Below are 23,368 nucleotides of genomic sequence, written 5' to 3' on the forward strand. Positions count from 1 at the left end.
GAGGCCCACTCAAAAGATGGGAAATTCAGCAAGGGACAGAGGAGTGTTCTCATGCCCTGTCACTTGTCATCAACTGCAGACCTAACAAGAAGAGAGGACCTTGCAGGTAGATACTACTTCACTACCCTAGAAGGAAGAAAGGCTTTCCTCCTGCCCCAGCAACAGCCCAGCCAATGAGAACCAGTCATGGCTCAGCCAATGAGAAGGCCTCATATTTCTAGCTCCCAGTTTACTACAATAGACTCAGTTTATAAGAGCCTTCCCACTTCCCTCTGTCTTCCATAAAAGAACTCACTCCTTTATTCTCCAGGGTTAGCTATTATTTTAGCTGCAACCTGCCTGTCCCATATTGCAATTCTCTGCTATTCTCAAAGAATTCCATTTTTGCTGGTAAAATAAGTGGCAGTTTTATTTTTAAGGTTAACATAAAAATGTATTGTGAGCAACTATATACCAACAAATTAGGCAATTCGGGAGAAATGGATGCATTCCTCAAAACCTACAAATTACCAGGGGATCCCTGGGTTGCTCAGCGGTTTAGCGCCTGCCTTTGGCCCAGGGCGCGATCTTGGAGTCCTGGGATCGAGTCCCACATAGGGCTCCCCACGTGGAGCCTGCTTCTCCCTCCTCCTGTGTCTCTGCCTCTCTCTCTCTGTCTCTCTCTCTCTCTATGTCTATCATAAAATAAATAAATAAATCTTAAAAAAAAAAAAACCTACAAATTATCAAAATTTAAACAGGAAGAAATAGAAAACCTGAACAGGCCAATAACCAGCGAGGAAATTGAAGCAGTCATCAAAAGCCTCCTAAGAAACAAAAGTCCAGGGCCAGATGGCTTCCCATGGGAATTCTCCCCAACAGTTAAAGAAGAAATAATACCTATTCTACTAAAGTTGTTTCAAAGGATAGAAATGGAAGGAATACTGCCAAACTCATTCTATGAGGCCAGCATGACCTTGATCCCAAAACCAGACAAAGACACCACCTAAAGGGAGAATTACAGACCAATATCCCTGATGAACATGGATGCAAAAATTCTCACCAAGATACTAACAAATAAGATCCAACAGCACATTAAGAGGATTATTCACTACGACCAAGTGGGATTTATTCCCAGGATGCAAGAGTGGTTCAACATTCGTTAAACAATCAACGTGATAGATCACATTGACAAAAGACAAGACAAGACCCATATGATCCTCTCAATAGATGCAGAGAAAGCATTTGACAAAATACAGCATCCATTACTGATTAAAACTCTTCAAAGTGTAGGGATAGAGGGAACATATCTCAATATCATAAATGCCATCTCTGAAAAGTCCTCAGCGAGTATCATTCTCAATGGGGGAAAAACTAAGAATCTTTCCCCTAAGGTCAGGAACACAACAGGGATGACCACTCTCACTGCTATTGTTCAATATAGTACTATTTATGTCCTTTCCCTTTCTCTTCCAACTCTTGGTACCATATTAAAAATATGTTCTCTCCTTCCCTATGTTTCTACCCCCAGCTACATATCACATTTTCCCCAATGCAAACACCATCCCTTTTTGAAGCAAGGAGCCTTTGCAGAGGAAGTGTATCTAGGGCATTTCACCCTGCCTGGGCCATCAGTCCACAATCTGCACAAGGATCACAAATGAAGGTGGGTGGGTCAAACAATGCCAGCTAATCCATTTTAGTTATTTCCTCTTTAGAGTAGAAAAGGAAAGGGCTAATGAGGGAGTAGGAGAGAGGTCACCCTATCTTAGCATTCATATTTCCAGAATACGTAATCTTACATGTGTCTTATTTCAGAACAGATTTTAGATGACTGTAACAAATTATGAAGGCCAATTTTACAGTAATTGATCCAAACTCCTATCTATCAGATAATACCTGCTCTAAATCTTGGTCATATAAAACCTTGAGATGTCAGGTCCAAAATAAATGGATGACCGCAACTTTTAAAGTTGACTCTATAACCTGACCAAGATTTCTTAAACAATGAATTAGACATTTTATAAAATGGTAGCCTTCCTCCTCCCCCCAAAAAAGGGCAAAAAACTGGGGACATAGTCCAGATACTAATACCAAACCCTGTGGGCAAAGAGCCTCTCATATTTATATTAAAATGTGTATTTCTATTATCCTCCCCCTCAATATTACAGTAATTTCCAGTTAGTCCATAAACACCTGCAGACAATGTTAGCATGAGACTAAGCTAAATTTAAGTTAATTTGAATCATGATGTAAATCATCAGTCAAGAAGAACTGGTATCTTCTTAAAATTAAAGAATGCATACTTATATTTGCCATAATCGTAATACACTTCATAAAACTTACATATACATATATATATATATATACACAATACTTTTTTTAAAGAAAGTTATTATTTAAAGATGGCAAAAAAACCTTTAAATTATTCCAATTATCTTTATCTTTAATATTACCATCCAGCCCTTACACATGAACACGTATTTTACACATCAAAACCATATTCAATCTTTCAATAGCTTTTTTTCAGATTTTACAGCTACATCAGAAACTCCAATATGGCTGCTTTATGTATCAAAACTAAATGAAGAACCCATTTACATCACTGAAAGACTATCCTCTCTAAGTTAATCGTGAATATCTTTCCATGGTTTATTGAAATCAAATAACCATAACCCAAACAACTTATATTTATATTGCTTTCTTTAATAAAAAAGGGAGGGAAGGGCTAATTGCCTTCAACTAGGAATCAATTTCAGAAGCCTAAATATCTTTATTTTTCAATGCTAATCAATGAACAGGATTCACTGACAACAGTACTTATTTTAATTACAGGCCAAAAATTTACTAGGGAACAGGAGTGTTCATGTCAGAGCCACTCCCAGGCAGTTAAATGTAGGACCCAGAATCGAGGACACAATTTAGAAACAAAATGGGAGAAAACAGTTTCATACATGTAAAAATGCCAAACTATTATAGAGAAGGCGTATCTGTCAAGCATTTAACTAACAATTTTAAGTAACTTTAAGAATAACTCTGAAGCACTTGGAATTCTTATCAAACTTCTGGGTTCCAGGGGGTGAGCTAAGAGAAATTTGTTTCAGGTAGCTTTGATGTTAAGTGCATTCTCTTGCATTCTTACATTCTAGAGCCCCAGAGAAACAATTTATTAACAAAACCCTTACTCCCAATCTTGGCCTATACATAGTTTTATTCTGAATACAAGTTAGACATTTTGATAAAATATTTAACTTTGTCACACCTTAAAATTATACAGACATCTCTTAAATGCAATGTGACTTTACACTCTGTAAAGAGAATTCTATTTGTAAAAATCAAATAATTATGATATAACTACTTCTTGGAATCTAGTATTTGACCTAAAAAAAATAATAAGTGAAGATGGATTAACTAATGTTAGCAAAAAGACTCTCAGGGGCTCTGGAGTAACACAGCCCAGGGATATGCAAAAGTATAGAAGGAGAACAGCAAAACGAGCTTGGCAGTTATTTAGTTGCTTTTTTTTTTTTTTTTTTTCAGATAAAGTTACCGCAAGGACACACGATTTTCTAATAGGATAAAGGCCAAGGCTCAGCAGAGGCTCCAAGTCAGCCTACCATGTGCGTGCAATGTGCAACCTGGTTGCATTTCTGCAGTGATCAGACCTCTGGGCAGATGGGGTACTCTAGGTGTGTCTGTGGCAAGCTAAGTATCCCCATATGGGCAGTGAAGGAGAGCGACAGACATGATTTCTGTGGCTGTTACCTCTTTCTCTTGTAATACCTTCTTGCCTTCTCTTGCCCTTCTATGCAGCAGAGTCATACCTCATGCCTGGGTTCAGTACATACTATGATTGAACAATTAGTACAATCTCACAATTCTAGATGGCTGACCCCAGCTATGTCACAATCTGAGTCCAAGCCCATATTCTGAGAACTTTCTCCCCTGTGGCATCTTCTCTTCTTCTCCCCGAGAGGTATGGCCCTAAGAGGCAAAACTGCGCCCTGCCACCCATACCTGTGCATCTTCCCAGTGAGAGCAGGTAATCCTTCTCTGCCTATCATTCTCCAAATGCCTTGTTAGAGGAACAAAAAATTCTCTTTCACATGGTTAGAAAGTCTAATATTTTGTCAAACAGAAATGAAAAATAAACCTAATCTAAGCTGTCACAGAATCATGAAATGCCTCTGGCAGTTCTATCAAAGTACGTAGACATGTACGGACTCTTTGAAGAAATGAAACTGCAGTTTATCAAGTGTGATTTATAAGCAACACTGATGTAGCTGGTAGATAACACTGCTGTCTAATCATCAGTAGTCAGACAACAGCCATGTGAACACATCAATTATGGGCCACTGCCAAAAGCCCTTGAGATCTTGGAGATTAACAGCCAATCCTCTGTTTTACAAGCTCACATCAAAAAGAATATTAATAAGAGGAGGGGCGATGTGAAAGCTTGTCAGAGTAATTCAGCCACTAAAACAAGGCATTTTTTTCCTCTCTCCTCTCTGTTGAATTGGCCCAAGGAACAAGCTGGCATCAGCTACAAAGTGCGACGCTGCCAATTTCTTGGAAAATGTTTTTCACTAACATATGGGAACTTGTAAGGGTCTGCAAAACTGCTATTTGGTGAAGAAAGACAGGCAAGCCTTCTCTGTGTCCCTTTTTTAATGCTGAAATGAAATTCGTGGGATCATTATTGACTTATTCCTAAATTAATATGCAGGGTAGAAAGTAGAAACACCAACTAGCTTTTGCTCTACCCTCAAAATAAAGGAATGTTGGTAAACCTCCCATATGTAGGATACTTCCACCATCTACCAAGATGCAATTCACTGCAAGAAACGACAAGTGCCAACCTACACATTCACGGGTTCTCTCAAATGAACACGGTTCTTCCCAAAGCAGGACCAAAAAAAAAAAAAAAAAAAATCAAAATGTGTGGTCTCTTAACTCTGAGGATTTAAATGTCTTCTTGCCAGCCATCTCAGGAAGACAGATATAAATCCCACCGATATTTCTGCAATTAGCATCAAACCAGCTCTGCCTACCCAGACACCAAAAGCATTTGGAAAAATATATGCCACGGGCATAGCATTTATTTCTGTTATATCAGTATTTAACATACGCACCAGTGAGGATGGCTGTATTTTTGTAAATGATCAAATTAAACCAAACAGCTGGCAGCTCACAGTTTCGTGGGGTTCCAGCAGGCTCCCTAATATGCGAACATGAGCCACATGACAAAATGCATGGCCTGGGTTTCCCTTTGCCACTGAGAAATCGCCTTGCTATTTTTATTTGTAGAACACTCTGCATTCACCAAGTGTTTCCCTAATATTTCAATTGTTGTTCATCATTTCAAAATCAGCATGGCGTAGTGGGAAACGCATTAGGGGAGGAAAAAGAAGCATGGGGTTTCTGTGGCTTCTCAGTAGTCAAGCTGTTTGGCCCCTAACGAAGTCATTTAATTCAAGGGCTTGCTGACAAGCAACTGTTAAATCTGACTCTTTACCCAGGGTTCAAACACTTGGTGGAGTCTGAGACACCATGTAATTATAGAAGCAAAGGTTTGTGTGTTTATACACACCGCTGCGCTTTCTTTTTTTTCCTTCCCCCAGGAGAGAGAGCTCATAGATGCTCAATAAAACTGTAACCCAAAATAGACTTAAGAAGCACTGAGTAACTGTGAGTAAAGTCAGCGGCAGGAGCAACACTTCCCTTTTCATTATACTGCACACTACACACGTCCGCTCAAGTGTATCAGTTACCAGCCTGACTTTCTTCACCTGTTCCAGTTACATGCTCTCTAACAACCTTGAAGACCATCATCAAAATCAACCGGAAACAGCTTCAGAACTACTTAAGCATCATTTAAGCTGTTACTGAATTCAACAAACATTCCTGGGGCACCTGGATGCTGGTGGTTGTCCAAAGATGAATAATTATTGTTTGCATTTTTGATACTAGAAAGGATAGAGCCGGGATGCCTGAGATGGTTAAGCATCTGCCTTCGGCTCAAGTCATGATCTTCGGGTCCTGGGATGGAGCCTTGAGTCTGGCTCCCTGCTCGGCGGGGAGTCTGCGTCTCCCTCTGCCTCTCCCCTGCCCCACCCCCTCCCAATCGTTCTCTCTCCCTCAAGTGAATAAATAAAGCCTTAAAAAAAAAAAAATAGAGGATAGAGCCTTCTGAGTAAATAATTTATCTGGGAAAGTTAGTTGGGGGAGGAGGTCTCAAAAAGAAACTATTCCTAGGCTTTGTTGACACTGTACTGGAAACTCCAAAAGATGCTGAGTTCTCACTAATGAGCATCACCATCAACATCTTATAATATATCCGATTACAAGATTTCTCATCTCATCACTTTTCCAGCAAAGGCTCTCTTGCCATCAGAAAAGCACACAACTTGGTGGGCACTAGAACCACAGGGGTGCCCTGGCCATGTAACACAGCAACATTGGAAACTCACTTGGGTGAAAAAGACTCTCACAATAAACATGTGTAGTTTCAATCTCTTAAATGTATAGTGGCAAGTGTATTTTTTTGAAAAATGTCTTCTAATAACACGTTGAGTTTAAATGGCCAACTTCAAGGTAAAAATCAAACCACTGCTCCATTTAACAAGCTATGACTATTAATGACCTATCATTGTAATCAATGATTATACACCAGAGCTGTCCAAGTGGGCCGTCCTCCAATTTCTTATACAAATCTCACCAAAGATAAAGGGGCCAAATTCATCCCTGAGTTCCCAAGATTTTATTACACTCCAAACTCCTGGGCTGGCCTTTGTTTTTGTTTTTTTTTTTCCCAAATTAGATTGTTAACTTGGTTTAAACAATTTCCCATGGTCACACCTAAACTCTAAGCTATAATTGGCATTTCTCTCTTACTTGAATAATGACCTTTTTTTTTTTTCCTTAAGAGTAGCCTTCCATTTTAGCCCTGAGGGTTTTGTGGCTGACAAAAAAATCGTCAAAAATCAGCCAGCAAACAGGATGTCACTGCAATCTGTTATTCTGACACAGTACAACCCTTCTGGGTAAAGTATCTTATTCTTTAAAATTCAACAGACATGCTCTACCAGACCCAGGAAACCAGGTGCAATATAACTGACTTTACAGATGATGGTGCTTTAAAGAATTAAAAATGCCACATGAATGTGAGATATGAAAAGATCCAGATAATTCCCATCAATGGTTTTGCCTGTGATCTCTACATGGAAAAAAGACAAAAGATATGAACCCAGTGGAGCCAGCCTTGAGGCCCTCCTGCAATCCTATGAAAAGCAGATCCAGCTCAGCAAACATTAACTGAGCATTCCCTACAATCAGGCACAGTGCTGGGTGCTGGGTGCTGCAGAGATCAGAGTTAGTAAGATGGCATCCATCGCCTCAAAGGTCTCAGGTGGGCCGGGGGGAAACATACACGCAGACACAACAGCAACAGACCAGGCTCAAGTCAGAGACACGGACGGGGTGTCCAGTGCAACAGGAGTGGGAGACATGACAATTCTCTTTGGAACTCAAAGGATACTCAGAACACATGGTCCAAGAAGAAACCAAGGCTCAAGGATAGGGATATAGTGACATTTACCCAGGATCATAAAAGAAGTCAAAGCCATTGCATCAAGTGGGACCTAGTCTCCCAATTATTCCCATTCCAGAGCTTCTCCCAGGGATCATGACCCAGGCAGCAATCAGAGTAAAGACACCCCCCATCACCAAATCCCACCCCCCACCCCCAAATACTGCAGAGAACACTCTACCTGAAGACCACATGTGGCCACCACCAACAGGATTTATTGGCTGTGCTCTGCTGAGTAAGAGGGCAAGATAGCAAACTGGCAATTTTCTAAAGCTCAGCTGACCAGAAGAGATGACCCCCATAGATCAGACCTACAGCAGTAATACAACTGCAGGCTTTACCCACTCCCAAACATTTCCTCTGGCCTGCGTGGCAATTACCTACATGCTACTAAACCAAAGTGGCTAACTAAGCAAAACCATGGTTCATCTTGACTGCTTAAGCAGCACGCTGTGCAGGTTGTCTCCGGGAGCCCTAGGAGGACTCAAGGAAACACTGGAGAAGGTATTTATTTACCTGGCTGTGAATATTCCCAGGGCCAGTGCTGCAAATCCTTAGTCCTTTCTCCTCCACCTCCCCTTTGACCAAGTACACTAATTAACCACCTGTAAAACACTTATTGAAGTTATATTTAAAGCAATAGTGTGAGGATTTTTTTTATAAAGAACCAAACAACAACAACAAACAAACCCCAGAAACAGGAAATTCCAATAACCATTCCTAACATTTGCTTTTGAGGAAAAAAAACAAAAAATGACAACTTCCAGTAAGCTATCTGAAGCTTTTTCTAAATGCACACAAAGCAGCCTCCCTGTAGAGCTAGAGAGTCAGAACAGACATACGGGACCTGGAACTGTGTGTTTGGGGAAAGGAAAAAAATTAAGCACTCTTCAAGTGATTCAGATGCACAGCTCTGATTAAGGAACAATCATTTAAATGAAAGGTTCAAGGATTCTGGGTATTTGATCAAACATTATTTATGTTTTATTATTTATTACAGAGGATTAATAAACACTATTTATTATAAAAGCCAATATGACCCCAGAAGCCAATCAGATAAAAATCATATTCACCTTCCAGTTGAAGACTATAAAGATAGACAACTACGACCAAAGCAATACAAAAAAAATTTTTAATCATCTCAGAGAAAAAAAAAAAGGTCCTCTTACACTGACACAAAACCCAGAAGCCACATGAGGAAATGACTAATAAACCTGATGACAAAATTTAAGATACTACAGAGGCAAAAGAAAAAAAAAAAAAAAAAAACTAGCAATAAACAGAATCAGGGGGAAGAATCTGCAAGCACAGGAGAAAATTGGAAAAAATGTTTAAAAAGAAAAGTGTATTTAACTAATATACATTGAATTACTTTAAATAATAAAAAATGGCCAACGACTCCCAAGAAAATGAGTCAGAGGTTATAAATTGTCAATATGGAGGAAAATAGATACAATGGCTTGTAAACATGAAAAGGGGAATTTACAATAAAGGGTCACCATCAGATTAGCACAAATTAAAGTCAAATAATTATAATTCACAGTACCCATTAATTTGTAGAAACACAAGCACTTCGTGTCCCATTGTTGGTGGGAATGCAAGTCATGCCATCAAGGCGGAGATAAATTTTGAAATTTATGTGTTCAGGGATGATCACTAGAGCACTGTGTAACTGAAAAAGGCTGTAAACACCTACATGCTGTTAGTAGAGAATCAGCCATATAAATTACGGAACCAAAGGTAGAAAGCAAAGACAGGACATATCCCAAGATATCCAGTTATACAAAAGAGTAAAGTGCATATTCGTTTCTTTAGCATGCTCGGATCTGTATAAGGAGACAAGAAATATAAATATATATGCTTGAACATATGGAGACTATTTCAGGAAAAGACACACAAAACTGTTCAAAGTAGCTGGCTCTGGGGAGCAGGTCTAATGGAGGGTGGGGGAGGGAACCTACTTTCCATTACATAATATTTTAGTACATTTTAAACTTTTATAGACTCATGTACTGCTTTCTTAATTTAAAAAGAAAACTTGACTAAAAGACATTTTAATAAATGCAACTAGTGTCAAGGTTCTAGACCCATCTCCCACAACAGAGGCATGGTAAAAACCCAGCGGGGATGTGAGAGGTATCCACTGGGGCACAAGAAAAAAAGATGAGAATTTCTATTTATACTCTTACCTCATCATTTTAGAATTTCATTGTTTATAATTTTAGTAATGATCGGCTATATTAATACAATGCCACATGGTTGGGGGGGCACTGTGTGTGCGTGTGCATGCACACAACTGGAGACACCTGGAAACATTCGCTCTGGGGAAAATAATGGTCCCTTTTTAATGAGGAAGCTGCGGAAGGTACCATTGTCTACTCTCTAGGGAAAAAAAAAACAAAAAAAAACAAAAAAAAACCCTTAATATTCATGATCTTGCTTGAGGAACAGAGGCAGTAATCAAGCTTAGGGTAGGTTCTCAAACTCTGAGATCCTTCTATAATATACCTCACAGTGCAGCACCCCCTCACATACAAAAAGCCCCATCGCTCCCCTTCTCTGAGTCTTAGTTGGTTCCTCATGGCTCCCTGGAGCCTGACCTCAGGCTTCTTGAACTCCATCTCTGAGCAAGCTTCTCTCTCCTTCATTCAGCTCCAGCCACCTTGGAGTCTTCCTGAACCACCACACACACACACACACACACACACACACACACACACCCTCTCCCCTCCAGGGCTTATGCACAGGCAGTTCCCTAGTCCCTAGAAAGTTCTCTCCCCAGGGGATCAAATGGCTCCTCCTCACTATCAGGTCCCTATTCAAACACAAAAGAATAAAAACTCTCCTTTCCCACCATCCTTCTCTACCACGTCCTCCCTCTTGAAGCACCTAACACCTCCGGAAACATTTATCCAGAATAAACTAGGATATAAGCTTTATGAAAGCAGAAACTTTGCTCACTACTATATCTCCAGGACCCAGACTGGGCTTGGCATAACAATCAACAGGCAAATCAATCAATCAATCAATCAACAGGCAAAAAGTGTTTGGTGGGTTAAGGAATGAGTGAAGGAATGAATGAAAGAATACACAGAGATCTTCGTTGACACCTCCACCATTTCTGGTATTTCTACTGTCAGAACACAACACAGTCAAAGCTCCCTCCCTGATTACAGGAAGCAGGGAATGAAAATTCAATATCCACCTGTTGTCCAGAATATCTGTATTTAGAAGAATTCCTTAACATAGCAACAATATCCTGCACTAATGATAAAAAAGGAAACCTACCAAACCCACAGCATCTGTACACATTTTCTGACTTTCCCCCTGTTGGAGAGGGGGACCTGTCCCAGCTCCAGAGGCCATGCACAGATGCATCCGTGCAGTGGATATTTCCCATGGCCATCCCCACCCTGAATCCAGGTCACATCACCCCTGCTCTCTCTCCAGGAGATCAGTTCTCTTCTACCTCCCTGTATCGTTCCCATTGGCACACAAACAAGTTATCTAGCAGACAAACAAGCTATTTAACAGAGTGCCCTACTTCTAAAAATGATATAAATATTCCCTGGCCCCATGCTGTCCCTTATGGTAAAGTGTGCTATACTCCTCATGTTCTGTTTTCCTCACCTCACACCCAAAATCTAAGCCCTTCAATCAGACTAGTATTCCCTCCAGCTCCACCTCATCTCTTCCCCAGGACCACTTGTATTAAAATCACTAACAACAGTCATCTTTCCAAAGGCAGAACTCACTTCTGATTCTCATCTTAACCTGACTGCTTGGCAGCGTTTGACACATTGTACTACATCCTTCTTGCTAGAATGTCTTCACTGGCTTTTGAGAAGCACCAGACTTGGATGGGTCCTCTTGCTCCTCAATGAATGCTGTGCTCCCCCTGATGCTCCACACGGCTCAGCACTGGCCTCATCTTTCCCAACTACACTCACTAGATGACCTCCTCCAGGCCCCCGACTGTAAAGCCCACCTGTATACTACCCACTTCTCCCAATCTGTGCCTCCAGCACTGGCCATTCCATTGAGTATCATCACTTGGCAGCCATACACCCAGAGGGTGTCCCAACTCCTGATTCCACCCACCTCCAAAATTCTAGATGCTATCCTAAAGTCTCATCCTCTCACACTCCACATCCAAGTCTGTACATCACCTTAGACAATGTGAGCACTTCTCACCACCTCCATGACCAAGTCTATCCCATTCTGTCTCACCAGGACCATTGAAAAAGCCTTGCAACTGATTCCCCTTCTTTCTCTTCTTGCCTCCCTAGAGTCAATTCTCCTATAAGCAGTCAAAAGTAAATTTTCAGAAACACTGTCACTCTCCCTTACTCAAAATTCTAGAAAGGTTTCTCATCATATTCAAACTAAAATCCCAACTCTTCCCCATGACCTACAAAGCCCTGCGCTATCTGGCCTGCGCTCAACTCCCAATTCAATCTGGGCATGGTCTGCCTGGAACACATTCCATGTGTTATTATCTGGGTGGATTTCACAGCATGTGCAGTCAGCCAAGAGCAAGACCAGGAAGCACATCCAGAAACAAAAGTGCAAACATCCAATCACTGGGAGAAAAGCATTTGGTTCCCCTCAAGTCACTGTCAGGCGCTGAATCTGCTCTTTCTTTCCCATCTCAAGTTTGTACTTGACAAGCACCCTACCCTGTAATTGGGCTACAAACCAGAGCTACCTCACAGCTGCTTCAGCCTCACCTCTTAAATACATGGTGCCCATCGTCAAAGTCCTAAGATCGTAAAGAAATATTAACAGAATACAAGGAGGCTAAAGGCTAATCTTCCACTCCATTTTTCCAATGAATCTCTTCTGCACTGTGTCCTGCAGGATTTCCCATGGAAAGAATATGTAACGGTGTATTTCCAAGACAAAGCTTCAGAGGAAATAAGAGGTACCACTGCCTGCACAAACTATGAGGACCTGTGTCCCGTGGGGGGAGCTGAGGGATACACTGGTGAACTATGTCCTTTTCTGACCTGTGTGCCTAGAATCCCAGTAACCCTGACCTTGTACACCTGCCCTCATAGCCCCTTCAGTTACACACATTATCACATTATTTCAGTTATTTCTATTCCTCAAATCAAATTCATCAGATATATTAAACATACACAAAGAAAATATAGCTTATAAAAATGCATATATATATATATATATATATATAATCTATTAATCCAGAAAATAGAAATATATGACATTTATCCTCCTCTCAAGTCTGTGACTTAATCTGTAACTCAAGGGCAGGATCAATCCTTAGGATCTCATATGCCTACTAGGTTCCTGTTTGAAACACACTCCTTACATTAGTTATAAAACTCCCTTAAAAATATCTGTCGTGAATGGATGCCTGGGTGGCTCAGCAGTTGAGCGTCTGCCTTTGGCTCAGGTCATGATCCTGGGGTCCTGGGATCGAGTCCTGCATCAGGCTCCCAGTGGAGAGCCTGCTTTTCCCTGTGCCTATGTCTCTGCTTCTCTCTCTCTCTCTCTGTGTCTCTCATGATAAATAAAATATTTTATACATATATATATTTTATATATATACATATCCATTATGAAATAGGTGTGTGTGTGTATATATATATATCTCCATTGTGAAATCAAGGGATGATAGGGAGGGCATGGTGGGGAGCCATGTCAGACCCTGCTTCAACCTCATCACTTAAACCTTGCTGCCAGCTTCAAATATACTAAGAAACACTGAAAGAGGTTCTGTCCAAAATCAGCTTTGCAAAAAAAAAAAACAAAAACAAAAAACACAGCTTTGGGGGCAGAGAGGATGCCTAGCCCAAGGGCAGGATGTTCTTAAGACTCCTGGAAATCTCCCCTGCCTCTCCTCCCTACCAAAGGGTCCCTACAGGAGAATTCCATCCCTTGGCCTTCAAAGAAGTCTACTCACAATGTGAGCATGGCACAGTCTTAAAAGTCACCTTTAGGGTCATCTGATGGATTGCTAGCAGAAGGTGAAACTGTTGATAAACGGAGAAAAATTAGGCTCTCAGCAGATAAGGAGATAGCAGAAGGTAAAAAGCAGCTATATTTAAAAGGAATTTCGCTGAGGGCATCGAGGCAAAGACCGCTTCTGCTTTAGGGAGGTTGACCTTCTGTTTATCTTGCTCTCTGTGCCACCAATGATAAGAGCCTCAAAGATCTACCCTCACTCCTCCTGGGAAGCAACTACTCTTGGTCTGTATTTTGCAGGCTTTCCATAGTCTGAAAATCATCGGCCCCACCCAGCTGTTCTCCTGACCTCCCTCACCATGGAAGGCGACCTCCTGCTCATTCCTTGTGCCATTTTACAACACTGTGGCACAGATGTTAGAACAACAGATGGATGGTAACTGTAACACAGATAAATTTGCCTCATTTCTCCATGATTTCTGAGTATCATGAAATGTGTTTATCAATATGTGGACATATTTCCATTCCTGGGACAGAACTGTGTCTATCTGCTTGCCTTAGGGATTACCACGCCAGAAACCCTAGGCAATTCCACTGGAACAAAGCAGATCTTATCTGTAGCCCCAAGGTCTAACCTTCTGGCCATGATAGGTTTACTCTTCTTGCCTCTCTCTCCAGGTAATATAAATAAAGTCCTCCATAGAGCCCTATCAGCCTACCAACTTCAAAGCTAACTTACTGACCCAAGATTTAGGTCAGTGGTATCCCAGCTACAACAGAGGAAGGAGCCAATTTCTATTCTTTAAGCTTGGATCTGAAGCAACCAGAAGGTGGTCTTGGGTAGCTTTAAAAGCATCAGCTCTGGGCAGCCCGGGTGGCTTAGCAGTTTAGCGCTGCCTTCAGCCCAGGGTGTGATCCTGGGGACCTGGGATCGAGTCTCACATCAGGTTCCCTGCATGGAGCCTGCTTCTCCCTCTCCCTGTGTCTCTGCCTCTCTCTCTCTCTCTCTCTCTGTGTGTGTGTGTGTGTGTCTCATGAATAAAAAAATAAAATCTGGGATCCCTGGGTGGCGCAGCGGTTTAGCGCCTGTCTTTGGCCCAGGGCGTGATCCTGGAGACCCAGGATCGAATCCCACATCCGGCTCCCGGTGCATGGAGCCTGCTTCTCCCTCTGCCTGTGTCTTTGCCTCTCTCTCTCTCTCTCTCTCTCTGTGACTATCATAAATAAATGAAAATTTAAAAAAAAAAAATAAAAAAATAAAATAAAATCTTAAAAAATAAAAATAAAAAAGCATCAGCTCCAATTCTTGGAACCTACTAGTGCATGGCCAGCAACCTCGAGAACAGGGAAGGATAAATGGATGCAGACGAGAAGGTGCATCCTTCCAAAGCACTGGGCTCCCTCTGGAGCCCACGTTGGCAGTTCTGGAAGCTCAGGCAGGCCCAGGCCTCAGAAAGCACCATGGCAAGGGGGACACCCACCAGCCAAGAGCGCTAATGCCCTCAGGCTTGATGAGGTAACTGCCAATGCTCTTGAACCAAGAATCCAGGGGACAGGGAAGCCACAGCTTCTCAATACACTTGAGAGAAAACCTTCTTCACGCCCAGGAAATGCCACACATACACATTTGACCAAATAATTGAAACAGAACACACTAAGCCATTAAACATTAAAAAAAAGAAAAAAAAAAAACCCTCTTGATCCTGTCTGTTTATGCTGCTTGGCATAATAAATTCTTCAAGCTTTTCCTGGACTGTAGACACACATACATGTTTAAAAATCTCAAATACACAAATACGCTATATTTAGTGACTTCCGGTTACTCTTCATTCTTTCTGGTTGTTCAGTTGTTGTTTCCTGCACTCCCCCAAAGGGTACTTTGAAATCTTTCCAGTTTTTACAATTAAACCTAACCATCTGGACTAAAATCTTCGCATTCACTAAATTAGTCACAGATTTTGTGGGTAAGCTGAGAAAGTAAATGCTGCGCTCGGTGCTAGGATTTAAACCACATCTACCACAGCAAAACAGTCTGCAATAATCTCTCCAATTATGCACGCACATTCAGGCCTCAAATAGCACAGAGGCAAGTACACCTCACTGCACAGAACATTCGCACAGTCAGGACCAGCCCTCAGCTCGCAATGGGAGCTACCACACACCCAAAATGAAAGTCTCTAAAGACCTGTCAGAATTTATTTGGCAGACAAAAGATAAAACGGTGCCTATTTCTCCCCTGCCACCGAACCCCCCTCCCAGCTGCCAGTGGGTGCTGACAAGCGGCTCCCCAAACCTGAGGTCATCTGCAGAGACCTGTGTCCCTAAGGAGGGGGACACCAAGAACAATATGATCTGAATACACTGGGCGCTTTCTCGATTTTTCCTCGCGCCCCCCCCCCCCCCCCAAGAATGAAAGTCTTTGAACCTCTCTGGGTTTCACTGCAAGGGTCAGAAAAAAATTCAACGGGTTTCAGGGTCAATGTACTTGGCTGAGATCCAACAACCGCACTGCAGCCCCGGTAGAGCTGGGGGCACCGGGAACCTCGGACCGTCCAGCCCTGCGCAGGATCATCGGTGAGAAGGAAGCCCGCAGCGGTACTGCCTGCCAGGTAAGTGGAAAACACTGGCTCTGGCAAGGAAGTAAGGTCCGGGAGTTACAGTGGGCCTTCTGGATTCACACACTAGCCTTTCAAAGGAGACTGGCAGCACGCCTTGAATATGAGCTAAGATACAAAGTATGAGACACGGGCATCAAAATCATTTGCAGAGCACCTTAAAAAAAGTTAGCACCCTTCCTTACACGTTCCAATAGGCTACAGGAAAGCATCCGCTCCAATAGTACACAGAAGAGGTGAGGAAGGAGGAGCCAGAGACCAGGGGAACCCTCATTATTAGGCAGGAAGGCTGAGCACTGACTCCCTGTTATTTTTTAAGATTTTATTTATTTATTTATTTGAGAGACAGAGAGAGAGAGAGCACAAGCAGGGGGAGCAGCAGAGGGAAAGGGAGAAGCAGGCTCCCCGCTGAGCAGAGAACCCCAAGCAGGCCTCGATCTCCAGACCTTGGAATGACGACCTGAGCCCGAGGCAAGCGCTTAACCACCCAGGAGGCCACGGCTCCCTGTTCTCTGGGTACATGTGAATGGGACTGAAACTGAAATATCCAGGATGTTCAGGTGGCTTTTAAAACCCTCTCAAGGGATCCCTGGGTGGCGCAGCGGTTTGGCGCCTGCCTTTGGCCCAGGGCGCGATCCTGGAGACCCGGGATCGAATCCCACATCAGGCTCCCGGTGCATGGAGCCTGCTTCTCCCTCTGCCTATGTCTCTGCCTCTCTCTCTCTCTCTCTCTCTCTCTCTCTGTGACTATCATAAATGAATAAGAAATTAAAAAAAAAAAAAAAAACATAAAACCCTCTCAAGTATTTACATTGTGGAGGCGCTGACAATTTGGTAAAAGTCTTTCTTCCCAGGAGGGATTAAAGCTATAAAGAGACTTTAAGTTTGCAAAGCCTCCAGGCTGTCATAAATATTAACATGAGCAATGTTTTTTATCTTTGCACTTTTGTTTTGGTTTGCTAAGAAAACTTAGGTTGAGTACGTATTAGCAGTCAACACCCAAAGAAATCAAATTTAGGTGAGCATTTGCAGGGATCTACCTCTTTGTTAAACGCAGTAATCCTTTTTGGCATGATTTCTTTAAAAAACATTTTTACACAAATGTAAGCAACTTGGTGACTGTAACTGCTAAAGTTTATGAGATTTCAAAGTTTAAAGTTTTAAAAGTTATGTTGGATGGAGAAGTAAAATCCAGGTTAGAAAATATTAATAGAAAAGCATCCAAAATGAACAACAGCACAATAAAAAGTTACCAGTTTGACAAGACTGAAACCACCTAGACCTTTTACCCTCTTTCTCCTGTTGCTCACCACCTTCCAAAGGAGAAAGATTTGTAAAATGAAGCTATCAGCCATGATTTTGACTGGATAAATCAAGCCTTTCTTAGTGATCATGATACCAAAATAGTCGGAGAAGAACTTAGAGTAAGAAGGAAAATGAAAAAAGAATAAAGAAAAAAAAAAAAACCTAAAACACAATATCACATTAAGTCAATTTAGTGTTTTTAAAATTCAATTTTTCAAATGTGCATCAAATAACAAATAATTTTCACATTCCAGAAGGAACGCGCTTTTTCATGGCCAAACAGAACGCAAAGACATCATGTAGCAACAATACTTGAAAGTATCCTGAGTTGTTATTATGGTGACAGTTTATACACAAAAGAACACTTGGAGATAAAAGGGTTTCATTCCCAAGAAAATGAATGCAAAAATAAAAACAGAGGAGTGTTCAAAATGATACTTTTAGAAAACAACACTTTACTAGTGATTTCCTTAAGCCTATTATTCATAAAAAGGATTAGAAGGACAATCTGCAGCCACAATGGAAACAAAGGCCATGATTTCTGGTCTTCTACTGTGCAATATAATCTAGTCTTAAAAAACGAAAAAAGACATCCTGAAATTCAGGCTGCCTGGCAAACAGCCTGTCCACCCCACCCCAAAATTCCTGTACCACTTCACTGCCGTTGCTGGAGAGTTACTCTCTATTTAGTACCATGGCCACTAACTAAAGAAATAGTGGGGAATTCCTGTAACTGGTCCCAATTATTCAAGAGAATGCATTGTCTAGGGCTGTTTTCACAAAGGCCTTCCAACCAGCACCCACTTTCCCACACACCTTCTATCTACTTTCTACTCCCCACTTCCTCCATCACCACCACTCCCCCTCATCTGAAAAGACAGGAAAATTCACCAAGAGCTGCTTGCTGTCCCTCTCTCTCTCTCAGTTGGAAGAAACCTTAAGTTTTCAGCTTCTGAACCAGACAGTAAAGAAATGACAACCTGCCTCTGCCTTCCTCCTCTCTCTCTCTCTCTAGCCTAAAAAGTACACTTGGCCAGGCAGCTCTCACCATTCCACAATTCATTTTTCTTTTGAGCAAAATGGGCAAAAACAGCTGAACAGGATCACAATACAGAACACTGGGCATTCAAGTCCTATACCTTCCACCCTATTCTTTCACCTCCCGGTCCAGAGGATTTGGTGACCTAATAAATCTTAATCTGTAAACAAATGGTTTGCTCTACAATTAAACCATTCATTCATTTTTTTTTTTTTTTTAACTGCTTGGCGGCTACCCAATCCAGAGACTTCTAGGTTCCTCCATTATTTAGCGCTCCCAATGGTTAAAAGGCAATAAGCTCATTTGGAGTTTATAAACCTATGCACCATCAACAAAAGCATGTAATGCTTCCAAGATGCACAGTGGCTTTCTACGCGCACAATGGGGAGCTGTGTGGAGTCTCCCCCAAAACAAAAATGCCTAGCCCCAATTAAGCGCCTGGGGGGGCCTTCAAAGCATTTATGCTAAGTTGCAAATACAGCAAGATCCACTTGAACTCCAACTGTCTTGTGTGCTTTTCCTCCCAAGGTAGGGAAAAAGCTGGGGCAGACTGACCTCATTAATGGGTAATTAGTGAACCCCGGGACTTGAGGGGCTAGCACAGTCGTGCCTATTGTGAGCATTTCAGTATGGGGCCACTAATTTCTTTTCTTTTTTTTAACCCAGAAGGTCTTGAGAGTCTGAAAGGCCCACATTTTAAGTTTTTTAAGGATTTCAATCTGCCTATGTTTTCTCCTACCAGTCATAGAGTAGGAAGAAAAGAAGCAACACAAAGAGCGACCCTACTTCTTTTGTGGAATTTTGGCATAGCTCAAAGTTTTTAAATAAAATTACTTACATAGTTGGCAGTCCATATGTAGTATTACAATCACTTTTACTTTAGACAAAGTGAAATAAATGCACCACCACCTGATTATAGAGATTGAACATAATATGTACTAAAGAGATACTATAAATCAAGGTGGGGCCTTTAGGATTATACGTGATGATGATGGGGGTGGGGGGTGGAAAACCAAATGATCTATTTGCATGAAGGTGTTATTAAAACTGATACAGGGGATCCTTGGGTGGCTCAGCGATTTAGCGCCTGCCTTTGGCCCAGGGTGCGATCCTGGAGTCCCGGGATCAAGTCCCGCATCGGGCTCCCGGCATGGAGCCTGCTTCTCCCTCCTCCTGTGTTTCTGCCTCTCTCTCTATGTCTATCATGAATAAATAAATAAATCTTTTAAGAAAATAAAATAAAATAAAACTAATACAAAGCAATGTGATCAACATAACCACATTTCCCATCAATAAAATTCTCCACACTTCAAAACTCATGATTATTACTGATACCAATCTGCCAAGATGCTGAGGACTATAAGCCCGTTTACATTACTTAAGAGTACCATCTCTCTGCAAATACACACCCACGGACCCGCTGTCTTGGTGCTAATTCACTAGTATATGAGAAGGTAGTTTGTAAGGCAAGTAATAAATAAAGCGAAACTTGACCTTCTCAGCCATCAAGATCTAAATAACTCTAATACTTACATATAATGAGGTGAATCAATATCTTTGTGGGGTTTTTTTTTAAGATTTTATTTATTTATTCATGAGACACACACAGAGAGAGGCAGAGACATAAGCAGAGGGAGAAGAAGCAGGCTCCCAGCACGGAGCCTGATGCGGTACTCGATCCCAGGACCCTGGGATCAGGACCTGAGCCAAAGGCAGACGCTCAACCACTGAGCCACCAGGTGCCCTCAATATCTTTGTTTTAGAGAAAAATCACTGAAAAGGAGTAAATGGGGTTGGGAGTAATGATCTCCCTCAAAGGAGAACCAGCCCCCAAACCTCAGGTCCAGCATATGGTCTTACAGTGGATTCTGTACAGGTAGAAAGGGTACTAAACTCACAAGAAGCCACTCACTATGCTTACCGCAGCCCTAAAGTTCCAACAGCTCCCAGGACAGGCTGGGGATCTAGGCACAAATTTGCAGGATGGCATTACCGCCCACAGTGGCATCTTTAATGCTGGCCCTGTACTTGGTAAGTCAATTAATCCCACAATTCATTTATCTGGGGTTTACGGCTTTTGAGTATCAAATGAAAAAAATTAAAACAAGTCTTTTGTATTTTGGCCCAATAGACTGAAGTTATATTTAGAAGTGACTTTGTGCGTATCTGTGTTGTATTAAAACACCACACCGGGACCCCCTCCATTAAACTTAGGCCAACAACTTTGTTTTCTTTTAGAAATGCTACAAACTGTATTTGCATAACAAACATATGTAATACATTTGGAGAAATCTTGAAAAGATGGAAAATGCTTATTAAGAGGTGGGGAGACCCCACCATAGTTGTGCTTTTTAAAAAACAGAAAACAAAAAAAAAAAACAAAAAACAAAAAAACAATACAGGAGGCTTGCAGGGAGAGAGGGGGAAAAAAAAAAAAAAAACCACGCAAATCCTGGAAGCCATTCCAAACAGTTGGAAACTCTTCCTCTTAAAGTAAATCCAAGGGCTCAAAAAATAAATATTCAAGAGCATTAATTTGTTTCTAGATGTGTGCGTGCAAGTAAAACAGCAGTCATAATGTGGAAATTTCAGTCACATTTTGCAACTAATTGGAAGCAGATTAGAATTCCGCCTCGGGGGAACGTTGTCAAACTAGAAGCCGGAGCAAATGAAGAAAGAGGTGAGGGCGTCGCGAAGAGCTGACAGATTTACAGCGCTCAGGGCTATAAACGAGCGGCGGGCGGGAGGGGGAGGGGGAGAGGGGGAGGGGAGGGGAGGGGAGGGGAGGGGAAGGGGGGAGGGGGAGGAGGGCGCGCCCCCGCCCGCGCGCCCCCGACACACACGCGCACCCACGCGGCCCCGAGCGCGCGCGGGCAGCCCAGCGGCCACGCCCCGGGCCCCGGCGCTCCATCTGCTGCGGCCTGGAACAATAAACCCGCCTGCGAGCAAAGCAATGGTCCCGATAAGACAGCAACCCTGCAGACTGATAAACTGGAGCATGCAAAAGTCGGCGGGAGAGAAGGTTTCTTTCTTTTAAATGGGGGGGGGGGGGGGGGCGCGGAGGGGAGGGGAGAGAGAGAAAGCAAGCAGATTGTGGAGGATAATCCAGCAATGGAGTAATGGAAACAGCTGCTCGCTTTCTACTTCAGTGTCTGGCATCTGCTGCGGCATCATGGAAAGGCTGGTGAAAAGATTTGGGCAAGGAATATAAATGGAGACAAGTGGCCAAATGGAGTTTGATGCGGAAAAGCTCGACTGCTGTCTTAAAATCATGTTGTTCCCTTCGGGGAGCAGAAGCAAACAGTATCACTTAAGTCGGATTCCACCTTCAAAGCAGTGCGAAGGTTTGGGAATGTGAAGGGCTTTCCGATCAGTTACTGAAGATGGCAAACAGTATAGAGGGGAAATAGCCCTCCGTGGGTCAAAGGGGTGGGCTCACTGGCCAGAGATCGTCACGGAAAAGTGAAATTGAAGGACTTTTCAATTCATTTCACTTACTTTTTTAAAAACTATATACATATAGATGGAATTTATTTATGAAAATTATATACACATACACATACATACATTATGTGTGTGTATATATACTCATATCCATCACAGCTGCTTACTTCTAAACTGGCTCAAGGGACGATTTCTATTTGTTGTGCCTATTTTCCCCTTGGTTGCAAAGATTCAGTTCTAATTTCATTTCCATCACAAAAGAATTGGCAAAGAACGAAAAACTCAGAAACAGAACTGGAGTGCTGCTGTGCTAGTCATAAGCCTATAATAAAGCACAGATTTGATAGCATTATCCATGTACTGTGGTGAACCACACACAAATAAACAGTTCTCCATGAAGAATGAAAACCCAAGGCTTCGACTCTTCCAATTCAAACATTATTGTTGCTTTTAACATGAGCCATCCATAAAATCAGCCAAGGAGGGTAACAGGAAATCCAAAAGTCAGCTGGTCTGGCTACGCACACTTTGCAAAACAAAAGTTAGGAGCCGCTTTCCAACTGGTCCCGATGATATTCTCCACGAAGAATGGGTAAAACTGTAAAATCTCGGTATTGAAATAAATGGTATATTTAGGCCAAGTGAATTCTAACACTCGGTAGGTGTAGCAACCCCCCAAAAAGTACAGCCCTCCCGAAAGGGGAAAGCTTGCTCACCTAACTAGGAACAACTTAGACATGACCTTTGAACCTTCGGTGACTAAAGGCGAAAGAAAGACAGAAAGGTGTACCTAAAAGAACCAGAGGGCCAGATGTGCTTTCCTAAGAAACCAAACCAGTTTTCTTTAATCAAAAGGACGAACTGTAACTTCTAGAAGTTTATGAAAGTGTGACCAATTGGAACTTTGTCGTCTGTTGCTAATTGAAGCATATAAAAGAGTCCATTTCTTAAAACATAACTACAAACACTTTTTTTTTTTTTTTAATTCACTGCCACATGACAAAAACCAGAATCGAGTTGACTGGTGGAAGATCAGTGCAACCAAAGACCACGCTATTATTTCAAACTGTCAGGGGAAGGCAGTAAAATTGCTACCAGGTCTCCTTAAGTTACCCTTCAATAAAAAGAAGCCATCAGGGAAATAAGAGGAAAAGAAAACACATCAAAACCTTAAAAGTCCCTTTAAGTAAAATTATACGTCTGTGGCACCATGCCATCTGCTCTCTGGTTAACATAATAAGCCAATTCCACAACCTAAATATCTGCTTTCTAAAATCATTATATACAACACAAAATATAATCAATAGATTTTTAAAACTGTAAAAGCTGCATTCATATGGCATTATCGGAATAAACCTACATATCCCTGTAGGCACATTTTTCTTATGGTGCTAGCTGACAATGAGGATTCCCAGGAGACAGAAAAGCTCAGTGGTTGAGCTAGAATAGTCACAGTAAAGAATAATCAAA

At 41.9% G+C, this 23,368-nt stretch overlaps 1 protein-coding gene and 1 long non-coding RNA gene across 8 annotated transcripts in view; one reads left to right on the forward strand and one right to left on the reverse strand.

The window, feature by feature from the left end:
- The window catches only part of ZNF608 (zinc finger protein 608), a 111,027-nt gene that overhangs the window by 68,351 nt on the left and 19,308 nt on the right, over positions 1-23,368 (reverse strand). The window contains exon 1 of one of the 7 annotated variants that reach the window (XM_025431903.3): positions 3,745-3,912. The exons of 5 other annotated variants lie outside the window; for them this stretch is intronic. In XM_025431903.3, coding sequence (XP_025287688.3) covers positions 3,745-3,801 — 57 coding nt within the window. In that variant the 5' untranslated portion in view covers positions 3,802-3,912. Of the gene's footprint in view, positions 1-3,596; positions 3,705-3,744; positions 3,913-23,368 lie in introns of those variants that run through there. One more of the 7 variants, XM_035696623.2, reaches the window with a different exon arrangement.
- Positions 3,886-6,152, forward strand: LOC125756038 (uncharacterized). Its single transcript, XR_007413933.1, has 2 exons — positions 3,886-4,021; positions 5,601-6,152. It is a non-coding gene; the product is annotated as an uncharacterized LOC125756038 (long non-coding RNA).

The sequence above is a fragment of the Canis lupus genome, chromosome 11, assembly GCF_003254725.2.
Source record: "Canis lupus dingo isolate Sandy chromosome 11, ASM325472v2, whole genome shotgun sequence".
Classification (NCBI taxonomy): Eukaryota; Metazoa; Chordata; class Mammalia; order Carnivora; family Canidae; genus Canis; species Canis lupus.